Source organism: Tenebrio molitor, chromosome 5 (genome assembly GCF_963966145.1).
Source record: "Tenebrio molitor chromosome 5, icTenMoli1.1, whole genome shotgun sequence".
In the NCBI taxonomy this organism is placed as follows: domain Eukaryota; kingdom Metazoa; phylum Arthropoda; class Insecta; order Coleoptera; family Tenebrionidae; genus Tenebrio; species Tenebrio molitor.
The window spans coordinates 18,244,724-18,257,296 of NC_091050.1; the positions used below are offsets into that span (position 1 = coordinate 18,244,724).

The 12,573-nt window shown below is 31.5% G+C and overlaps 1 protein-coding gene across 2 annotated transcripts in view; it reads right to left on the reverse strand.

The window, feature by feature from the left end:
- The window catches only part of vg (vestigial), a 61,245-nt gene that overhangs the window by 29,913 nt on the left and 18,759 nt on the right, over positions 1-12,573 (reverse strand). The window contains exon 2 of one of the 2 annotated variants that reach the window (XM_069048329.1): positions 1,292-1,490. In XM_069048329.1, the coding sequence (XP_068904430.1) occupies positions 1,292-1,490 (199 nt within the window). Of the gene's footprint in view, positions 1-1,246; positions 1,491-12,573 lie in introns of both variants that reach the window. The other variant, XM_069048328.1, reaches the window with a different exon arrangement.

Genomic DNA, 12,573 nt, shown 5'->3' on the forward strand with positions numbered 1-12,573 from the left:
ATTTCCAGGGAAATAAGAAAGAAAAGTCAAAGACATGGTCCCACACGTTATTTGACGTAAAGCGACATAAAATCGCCTCTTAGAAATTCTGGAAATTATGAAAAAAAATAATTGCAAACCTGATCACAATCATTCAGATTTATTATATTTAGCACTGACTAGTAAAAGATGACAAATAGTCAAAATCTTTTTTAATATTTAAAATAAATGTGATAAAAGCTGCACCTTTTGAGCCCCCGTATTTTCAAATCTAAAAGATTTATTATTATTTTTAATCTTTTCTAATAGTACCCAATATTTTAAGATTTCTTAAATTTGGCTAGCGTATTTTGAGGAATTTAAATTTATTTTACTGATAAATCTATACCAAAAAAAATATCATTTACTTGCTTTCTTTTATAAAGAACACTTATTTGTCATTACATTACTTCACTTATTATTATTAAAATTTCCCTCCACCACCCGGCGGCACGGCAATTTTGCCGGAGTACATACACTATTACGAATAATACTATCAAGTAATAGTACAGTGCTTATCAACATAATTACCGGCGTCTCGCCTCCACATTTTGACTTTGTTGTGTTTTTATATTATGTTCTGTGTAAATGTTAAGGAACTTCCTCACGATATGACATGAGTATAATAACATACCTTTTTGAATTTCAACTACTAACTAAAAAGAGATTGCGGTACTATTCCCGTTGCTGAAATTATAAGTGGCAAAATCGATATATAATTTGTAATTGTCATTTTCCAAACAACTTTCTGGTTTATAACAATAATGTGGTTGTGTGTCCTTTAATAAATTGAATTTAACAGCTAAATTCATGTGTACAATTTTAGCGAATATATCATGATCATGACGTTTCTTATATTCGCTTTGAGCCAAAACGGTGCAAGAAGAAATGATGTTCAGTTCCGCAAATCCTACATTTATCAATGATCGATTGCAAACCGCATACATATGTGTTTTTTATAATTTCTTGTATTGATAACACGATCTTGTATTGCAAATATAAAACCCTCAGTCTCAGGGTGAATATTTGATTTCTTAAGCCATGCATGAGAAGCCTGAATATTAATTTCTGATTGTTCCAGTTCTTTAAAGTATCTACCATGTAAAGACTTCTGTTTTATATTTGCTATAATATAATATTATTATCGTATCCGATCCGTTAATTAGGTCCACTAGTAAACTATAGAAAAATCTTTCGTGAGCTCTGTGCTGATTTTAGAATAATTTACCTTCCGTGCTACTCCTGCCGTGCAAACTGCAATCTTCTTCTTTACCTGGTCTGAGGGGACTGGTTGGGGAGGCGCCTCCCGTCGAACTGACGGAACCCCCCGAACTGTGTGCAGAACCTTGGAGGTAGAGACTGTGCCCCGAAACCGGGTGTGAGTCCCCCAACCCTCCGACACTAGCACTAACTGTCCCACTAGAACTGGGCTGGGATAGGGAGTGGGCGTCCTGAAGCCTCTGTACATTAAACTGGAAAAATAAACAAAAAATAATAAATAAATTCCGAAGCGGTAAATTAAAAAATATATCCTAATATGTTTTTTTTATTTTTACTCTATTAACATATACGTTATTTGAAAATTTTACCATTAGAAGAAAATCCGGACTAATCAAATTGTCTAAAATAAATGTGTCACTGTGTAACTGGAAATGCCTGCAAACTACATTTCGTAAAATTTTGCAAGCATTGGGAAATATTAATTTGCGGTCATCTCATACACATTTAATTAGCCAGAATCTAACAACCGTTTACCACTATGATTAACCACCACCTGACTAAGTCCTGACTTATTCAAGATAAGTCAAACTAATCGAATTGTTCCAGGTAGTTCACTCTTTGTACTTTTCTTCATAATTAACAGATAAACAATTCCGTATCAAAATAATTGAGATAAAGAAAAAATTCTGGTAAATTCGTCCCAGCAACAGGTAAGTTGCGCAATCCTGTTACCTTACTCTTAACATACAGGATGACGAAATGATGCTGTCATCAACCCATAATTTAGTGTGAAGTTTGCGATCGAACGTACTGAATGATAGGTGGCAATGTAACTAATTTAATGAATTTCAAACAAGGCTACCAGCTTAATTTTAATGAAAATTGTTGAAATTAAATGTCAGACGTTAAATATTTTAATGGATTTTTGCGCGAACGTTTCGTTTTTATTTTGACTGGCACTTTGTCGGCACCTATTAAATTAATCTATGGACATCCGCTTTCCGCATCTTTGGCGAAACTGGTCCCAGGAGGTCCATTAATGTCGCAACTGTCCCCCACATTTTCAGAATTTATTCTTTCGGACCACACTGTATATCGAAAATATGTTCGTCTCGAAAAGACTTATTGAGATGTTTGAACACCTCTGTTACCATTAGATGATTTAGATGAGATAACGGTGAGACTGACATTGCGTGTTGTGCAAGATATTAACTAAATCGCTCCAAAGTTGTTCGTTTTCAGTGCGCCATCAATTCTGTCGGACACTGTACATTAATAACGTGCGTCCGGATCAGTCGCTCTGAAACATATTTCACGCGATTCAATTAAAAAATTTTGACAAACTTGCCGCACTAAGATTCCAATTAAAGCAGAGAAGAATAAATAATTTTTACCGGTTTTGAGCGTTTTCAACGCGACAACCGGTTAATTCTATTAACTCACCGTTTGCTGTATAAATTAATTCATAATAAAGCATTCACTGTTTGAAGAGGTTGCTAAAGGCGCGAGCACACGTTGCAGGCAGGTACGCACTGTCGCGCCGTTCGATTCGCGAGCCTAGACAAGAGTGAATTATAGTAACAATAAAATTACGATAATTATCAGTTAATGTCGTGTATAATTTTATGAGCGGTAGCGTGTAAAATAATTTTTTCCGTGTGAGCTGTTATTGTAATAATAATCGTGCGTACGTCGGTATTTCAATCACCACCAATAATAAATATGTGGCCGTTATTGTGCGGAAAGAATGTGTACATCGCTAATAACTAGTTCCTAGCAGCTAATTGTTATTGCAATTTGTAATTAATTTGCCATAATTAGATTTTCTTATTTATTTAAATGAGAGTAATAAGTTCCAACATTATCTCGGCCAGACCATCGCAAGTCTGGCATAGCGCTTTCGTTCTGAAGACTAAGCATTTGCGTTGCTGTGAAATTACCTACAGGAAAAATATCTCCACCGCAATTATTTATGTCAAAACGGTTGCTTTTAGCAATTTCAAGTTCAGGAGTTTCTTCGTTTACCAATTATTGGACAATAAAAAAAAAATTAAGAGATTTTTAATACATACATTCTCTTTACTGTAAAAATTTTCCCACATTTTTCACTCTTCTATGTAAAAGAGAACAGTTTTATTACAAGGATTTTTACTTCTTTGGTTTACTGACTAGACACTGTTTCTGCCATCCCCATTTTTAAAAGGAACATACTATACTTCCACAGCTATTTATCACTTGCTCAGTAAAACAAAATTAAAATTAATTCTACGGCTTGTGCACATTTCATAATAAAAGATATAATTTACAAGATGAGACAATGTAATTTAAAAATATGTAAAAATGCTAGAACTGCTAGAATATTTTCATAGTTTTATTTTCTATTCTGTTATAGTAATTATACACCAAGGTAGAGAAGACATTTTTTTAAGCCGAGGTAGTTTATTCCCCGAGAAGCGAAGCTTAAAATTGTCTTCTCTACCGTGGTGTATATATTATTTTTTTCACTACTAGATAAGTACGTTAAAACCCTTTCTAATAATAATTATTAATTAAATTATTTTGTCCGATGCGACGATCCGAGTTCTCATTTTTCAACGGTTGCTATGAAAATTGAAAATCGTCTGTCTACGTTAACCAATGAAAATCACAGAAAATCTTTCGTTGCTAGGTGATGGCTGTTCATTATTAACCACTGGTTAATAAAGAACAATTATTAACTAGTAGGAGAGAAATTCTACTTCTGGGTTCAGTTCGAGAGTCAATAATGACGCCTTCTAAGACTAGTAGTGAAAAAAATTATAAATAGTCAGGCAAGAAAAGTTTGAAAATATTTTGAAGCATTTTTCAATTGAATTTTTAACTTTAATATTTAATTATCCAGAAAATTGGAATTCTAGGGGGTGAGATACCTATAACGATTTTTTTAGAAAATATTCGACACATCTCATTTTTGTACTTGACTGTCTCGAAATTTTTTTGGATGAATGAAAAACTCCGTATATTTTTCTGTTTATAGCTATTTTAGTCTCATCCCATGTTTTATAGGCCTAGTTCGTGATTGGGATAATATTCCAATTAACGTGTAGCCGTCTTTGCATTTTGTAAAATTGTAAATATCCATAAACGATTGAATAAATTATAATAAACTGTCATTTACATAATTGCGTACCTACTTCAGCATCTGCTCATTGATAAACCTTTCCTAATATGCCTAATAGTAATTAATGGTATTTTTACCTATTACAAATTTTTATTTAATACGTTTTAAATTCATAATGGTGTAGCCCCAAGGTCCCAGTGATGAACACCATGAAATGAATTTTAATCGACTATTTAATCGTTCCTGTTAACGTTACCAAGTCTTTTTCTTAATTTTTACCATTCGCAGACATCTGTAACTATCTACAATTTAGCATTTCCATTTACAGTAGAATTAATTCTTCTTAAAAAATTGTTAGGCAACTTTCGTCTAATTTATAAAATTCAGTGCAATTGGACCAGAATAAATTCTCACGATCATAATAAATCAGATCCAGGAAAATTTGTTCTATTTTAAAAATCATTTTTCTTCTAAATTTTTTTTCCAAGCTCAATTAAATAAAAAATATTAATTTAGTTAATTTTTATATATTTGTCTCTGCAAGGGTTCCCAGGCCCATTATGTTTGGTGGCAATTGGACCAGTGGTTTTGTAAATATTCATAGTTTTATGGAATTTTTTGATTCGCGATAACTTCTGCAAAAATATACCAATTGAAATATTTCTTTATGGAAAACATTTGTTTTAGCAACGACTTAACTCGCAACTTAATGTCAATCAATTTTGGTATAAGTTCAATCAGTTCTTTAGAAAATATGCAAATTTTGCACATACCGGCTGTCTAAATTCTGGTTAAGAGTATAATTACAGTATCAGTGTAGTAGTGCCTTTTGTCACATTTGAAATTTAATAACAATTATGAGAAACTGAAGTTGACCTATTCTAACCTGACCAAAAACTTTTTAAATTCTACTTGAAACAAATTTCCAAAAAAATCCTTAATGATTTACCTAATTTGCCTTTTAAAAATTAGAAAAAGAGTGGGCTGATCTAAACTTGACTTAACCTAACCCAATCTAATTCATTCATTCATTTTTAGTATTGAAAATTAAAAAAAAAAAAGTGAAAAATATAAATTACCCAAACCTGACTTACTTAATCAGACCCCACCTGTGATGATCTTAATAATAAATTTCAAATAATTTACTTCAATGAGAATCACAAATAAAGTAGATAAATTTTTTTACGATTTTGCTAAAAACACTTGAAATGTTAAAAATTCGGTGCCGACAGCCGAGAAATTGCTTAGATTAAATCACAGCTGTCACTACATAAAATGTTGTTTACCTGGAATCAAATTATTAATGAAGTGTCAATATTTTGTAAGTGGAAAATTAAAAAATAATGTATTTTATTTTAAGTAATGAATCGTAGATTATTATTTAATTTTTTTCTAGAATGAATTACCGTTAAAGTTTCTCTGTAGATTAATGTTCACTGTGTAAAACACCACATTCTTGCAAAACTTGTACAAAGATTGAACTCTAACTGGACTTATGCACCAAAAAATATCTTTTATTTTTGGAAAGATTAAACCGTTAGAAGAGTGTAAAGTTTGAATTTCCCGCCGTTTGACACGAACGCCATTTTATATTTAATCGGGACATAATTGAATATGTTTGTTTCAGCAAAGGGTGCCCTTAGATATTTGCTTCGAGAATAGGAATCGTTAAGTTATTCTATTTTTAATGTAAAACATTGCAAAGAAAGAAGAAAACAAAGATTTTTTGGTTCTAAATTTTAGATTAGCTGTCAAGATGCTCCAATTAATCTACGCTTTAAAAAAGCACAACAACTGACGGTTTCCAACGCCTTCCCAGCCCAATTTCAAAATAAAATGTTTGTTATTATAAGTGTTCTACAGCTGAGCTCTTTTGGAAAATATGTTTTTCCATTTTTTTTTATGTTTACTAAAAATTAAAAAGTCAATTTTTCGTTGACGTCTTTATTTGGTAGATTAGAAATAAATTACATTTTCAAAGATGATAGAAAAAAAGATTAATTTTTTAGATTTTCTTTTAATAGGGTTATCCCATGAAGAAATCAAACTACGATAAATGAATCTTCTTCGTCACAATTGGAAAAGAGAAGCTACGCAAAAAATTTGAATTATCAAAAAGAATGACACCGACTTTGTTTTTCTAATTCTATAAATAAAAAAAAAAATCTCAGTACAACTTTTTTACTAATCTACAGTTAATTAATTTTAATCCCTACTTAAGTTAAAAAATACTACGAATTCAGGAGTCAACATATATTGCGATGAGAAGATATTCTTTAGGACTTCATAAAATCATTTTTAAGAAGAATATTTCTGACCTGATCTGATGGTACATAATTCTTGGATTTGGATCAATTCCTCTTGTAATAGTAGAGTATTTAACGAGTTCGTGTGTAAATTGGGCTTTTTTGGTATGAGTGGGCCAATTTAAAACGCGAGAGAAACTTTTCTTTTTTTCGACGAGCGCCTTAAAGGCTCCAAATCGCTTAAAATGTTTAAAATTAGCTTGACGTTTCGTTTTGACAAGTTGTAACATTTATCAAAATCCGTTCACACAGGAGAAAATTCTCAAATTCTGACAGTGTCGAACAAAAAAAAAATTTGTTTTCCAATATGATCTTCGTTGGAATACTTGTTAGGAAATAATTTATTCGACGAGCATTCTTTGTTATTTCTTCAAGTCAAAAAGAAAAATTGTAGCCGCTTAGTTCTAGAGTTCTGTGCGTTGTAGTTACAAGTGGCTGCTTTTTTGGTAGAAAACAAAATGTAAGTTAAGTGATTTAGGAAAAATTTGTGCCTTTTCTAACACAGTTAAAAACTCTTCCCTTATGTGGCCCTCATAAGATTAAAATTTTTAAAATTGAACATCTGTAATCTGTAATCTTGGTTGTTCATAATCATAATATAATTTGGTAGCAAATATGTATTATTTTTTATTTTTATTTTCTATTGTTATTTATTATATGCCCATTGATCATTCGTTTATTTTCTATTATTAGAATTATTTCAAAAGCAAAGTAAGCCATTAACAAATATTTTTTCATCTTCTGGGTACAATTTTTTTAAATCCATTTAACACTGTGTGTTTATACTGTTTGGTTCTTTTTATTCATTATTATTATTATTATTATTTATTCATCTTTGTTGTTAATAAAAAGGTTTGGTAGCACGTATTATTTTTATTTTTTTTTTTCATTTTCTTATTAATGTCATTTATTTTATGTTCATTTATTATCTGGTCATTTTCTACTTCAATGTAATCAACGGCAAAATAACCAATTATCATATAATTCTTCGTCTTCTGGGTACAACTGTTTATCATTTGATTCTTTTTATTTACATTTGAAAAGTATTGATGTCAGTGCAAGGTGGTACAAACTTGTATTATTTTTTTTTAAGTTTAAGTAACCATGTCTGTAACCTTTCAATTTTATATTGCTCATGATACTTTTCCTTTTAGATTGTTTTTTCTAAATCATGCCCATAAATAGATGATACTCGCCAGTACTCTCCACGTCACAGCTACCACGCGCTACATTCAAAATCTGACACAGCACATTGCTGGCAAAAAAATGCAAGTTTCTGTCAATTCCGGAGCACGCCGCGCCGCTGTCGTAATCGCCGCTAGACGGTCAACTCGAATTCCGTCTCGATATGCGAAATTGACTTCTTGCGCGGTGACCCTCCGGTCGTGTTCGTATCCAGTCCAATCGAAGTCTGAGTGCTGTCCGCGCGGTATGATGGAGTCGGCCTTGTCAAAGCATTCCGCGGCGCCGGACAGAACTCGCTTCCCGGACTTCTAATTTCAACAAGTGACTTGTTTTTGTTCCCAGTCTATTCATCACGACGCAAACAGCTGGACCGGCCCTGTCTCTCGAAAACAATCGCCGATCGGGCTCTGGCTCACCCCTGGAATTTCATCTAAGGTCGAATGAAATGTGTGGATTATCGAATCGCCGTTTTCCCACATCAGGATCCCGCAGGAATGTCGGCGGATCGCAGTCGAAGACTTTCCCACCAATGGGTGGTTTTGGACAAGACTTGCTATTCTAAAAGTAAATTTAGTAAAAACAGAAACGGCGCAGATGGTTTGCTTCGACCTTTGCGTCAACTGAATTTTTCAGAACGACATTAGCTTTTTGTTCCGCTGTACTTTGCGTTTTTAATATGCAATCACTTAAGTAAAAACAATTTTGTTAATTCTTTTTGCATGTTACTACTTAAGAATAGCTTGTAAATTATATTTAACTCGACAATAACTACATATATTTTTAGTCTAGCAGCATTGAAATCATATAAGGACATTCTAATTCTACTGTTTGTCATTAGATATTGCTAAACATAAAAGATTTAGCATGAATGAACACTTCACTAACAAATAAACAAATCATTAAGTTTTCGATTGGATGATAAATATTTAAATCAACTACTGCTCAAATCATAATCGGGGCAATCATGTGGATATAAAAGAGTGAAAGCAAAAATTCTGCGTTGTCATGTCTTGTGCTGGACGGTCGCATCCATCACTTAGTCGTGTGTGTAGATGTTTGTAGTTGTTCTGATGAATATTAATTTTTCCCCAACACTTAAAAACAATGCACACTTTTTGATTTTTATCTAGATAAAAAGATATTGACGTATTTGGTTTTCTCAAATTGTACAAAACAATATTTAACAACAACAAAACTTTTTTAATGCAGATTTCAAAGATGCAAGAAGCTTTGAACAGCAGTAATTCTGTAAAATTCAATTTAAATCGGGCTTAAAGGACTACAAAACTTTTTGTTGTTATTAAGACAAAAGTTTTTATGATTTTAAATACAGTGAGATCGAAAAAAAAAAATTAGAGTTGGCTGTGACCAAAAATTTCAGTTGGCAATTCGTTAAGATTTCAATTATGTATCAGATGTCAGTCTTAAAAGTTAGGTTAGTGATTTTGAGAACGTTGAAATCTTGATTTTCATAAAGGTGTAAATTATGTGTGACCTGTCGGTTGTAAAAGAATCATGAGGAGCTCCAAAAAGAATTTCCTCAGCTCGTGCAATGAAACAGTGAGATTTAAAACTCCCGCGCTTTTATTCAACGGTGAGCACGCCGCTTGTTTATAAATCGATCCTACGATCAATATTCAGAGAGGTTAAGTTGTGGGGGCTCTTATTGTCAAGGGGTTTAATTTCATGCACAACAGACACACCATAGGGAAAAAAGTGCAAATCTTTTTTAAGGATAAGCTGAACTGTACCAAATGATAGGTTAGTTTCTTGGGTTAACCTCCGGATTGATTTATTTCGGATTTCTGTAATTCTTTATTCAACCTCTTCAATATTTTCAGCTGTTCTTTTTGTCGGTAGTCCACTGCCTTTTTTGCCCAGAAATATATTTATCAATGACGTCAAACCAAAAATTATGAAAATTGGAACAGGATCTGTTGGTAATGTCAATAGAACCAGTACATTAATGAATGCAGTTACTAGTTACTATATTCGGAAAAAACATGTTATAAGCATTATCCAAGAATGGAAGGGGGAAAGAAAAATGTAAAATGATTATTTGGGCAACACGTATATAAAGCACCGGCCACCTTTTTAACAAGTGGGAAGTTTACACACACCACCGCAGCGAGTGCTGTAATTCTACGTATAAATAATTTTTATCTGTAATGAAATTATCACGACAAAAATAATTAACAAATTGTTGCTGAACAACTTAGATGACCAGCTGAATGTAAAAAAACTGTAACCTGCTTGAAGTGGGCACATTTAGAATAGCTTTACAATTACATATTGCCATAAATTGAATGAATACGGCTGTGAAAGCGAAAATGAAGCATTGCCAAATATTCCACCAGAAATTTCATTTGTAGATTCTTCATTTCTATAGCAAATTAAGCAAAACTTGGTTAAGTACAAGTGCACTAGAGGGTAAAATGAAATTCGTTAAACTGTAAAATTAAGTATTTTTTGCATGACTTTTGCACGAAGTGTTATTTTGGTTTATCAAAAGACGAAGTAAAGTAGCACTTACAATAAAGTTGTTCAGAAGACCAAAGTGAATATCTATATTTATTTCATTTTAATATTTACATTTGTGTTAAAATCACTCCCACTTATATTGAATAATGTCGTTGACAAATATACGCCATTCACCAATGTTATGAGCAAGAAAAAAAAATTAAGTTATTCTGTTTTGCTGTGTCTTTTTGCACAAATTTCTTGACGATTAAATGATTAAATGCGGTAGGTTGTGCAAAATGCAGCATACAGTACCTATATACCACGTGACTTATGTACTTTTCATCACTCGTGTAATTATTGCATTCGTGGAATAATTTACACTCGGGATAAAAAGATGCACTTTAGTCCCTTGTCACATATTATTATATTATTTAACATAATAAAAAAAATGCAGACTTTAGACGGATCGTATTGATCAAACAAAATTTTTAATTACTTATACATAATAAAAAAAATAATTTTACAAAGAATAGTCAAATTTAAATACAAATACTGGTGATAACTAAAAAATTGGACACAAACTAATCACTTAATCATCATTTGAGTTAAAAAAAAAATAGTAGCTCACAATCACAAAGACTGGGTTATACTGGGTGATCCAAATTTTTTTTAAAATGCTCTAGCAACTTTATTTCTTGTCCGATTTCAATAAGCGATATATCAAATGAAAAGGCGTTTAAGGGACTATGAACTGCCATATAAAATTGATTTTTTAAAGAAGCTGTTTAAGTGGGGTGATATTTAACTTTCTTATTTTAAATTGTGACATATGTTTTTCATTACTTATTTTTAAAGTCACTATTATTCTAAACATTGCTGTATAAAAATATTATTTGTTTTTTGAAAAGTTATGAAGAAATAAAAATGTTTAATAAATAATAATTGAGACATTTTAATGAAAAAGCGAATAAAATCAAGTTGCTTTCTACAGCATTTGTTACGGAAAGAATTTGACAAGTTGTTAAAATTGTATTTCCTCGTAATCGTGAGTAAAAATGAATACCTTTGAAGAAATGACCGACATGCTACAAGCGTATTTTGAGTGTGAAAAATGTGCACAGGCCGCTGAATTGTCAAATTCTTTGTGTAACAAATGCTCTAGCTGACAGGTCTCACAAAGCAACTTGATTTTAATCGCTTTTTCATTAAAATGTCATTTTTATTTCTTATTTTTTTTTTTTAAAAACAAATAATATTTTTGTACAGCAATGTTTAAAAAAATAGTGACTTTAAAAATAAGTAATGAAAAACATGTTACTATTTAAAATAAGAAAGTTAAATATCACCCCACTTAAACTGTTTCTTTAAGAAATAAATATTATATGGCAGTTCATGGTCCCTTAAACGCCTTTTCATTTGATATATCGCTTGTTAAAATCGGACAAGAAATAAAGTTGCTAGAGCATTTTAAAAAAAATTTGGATCACCCTGTATTATAGATCACACAATACCGCATTCTCTTTATTTAAGAGTTTGTAGTCTTGAAATTAATTAGTATTGGTCTTTCAAAGATCTAGAATTTCCTTTACGAAGGGAATTTTCCAAAATAAATGTTTACCCTCAAAACCCCTTCAGAACTTCCCTAGAGTTGAAGTTTACCCAAAATTTTTACTTCTGTATACGATGATGTTTTTTGCCATTTTGTACTTTAAAAGGTATTAAGTTTTTCAACGTCTTATTGACTCCTACATTCTTAGAAACATTTAGTACAGTTATTGCTTTACACTAATTAACAGAATCTTTCCTGTCAAACTGCTCCAATAATTTCTTTCAATTATTTAAATTACTGCAAGCACTGAACACTCAGACCTGTCCCTTCCTGCAAACCTGTCTTTCCTCAAAATGTTATGAACTTATGAGTGATATTTGTTAACAGTCCTTTCTTCGAAAAATTTTGTACCTTACACATATTCTGTGTTGGAACTGTGTATTTGTAAAAATAACGAAAGCATTGCTGTTGTTTTTCAGTTAGTTTTGATAAAATAAAAAACAAAATATATTTTTTCTACTATAACAAAATTTTTAAATTTTTGCTAAATTTTCTCTATAGAAGCATTTCTTTCTGGCGGTAAAATGTCACTTATCGCAACTTTCATTAATAAATGTAGGTCAGTTTATTTCAGCAAATAGCAAAAAAGTAGTGCCGCGTGAAATTAATCGAAATCCTTTAAAATGAAAGTATATAAAATTTTAAGGAAATGTAAACATCTAACTAAACAC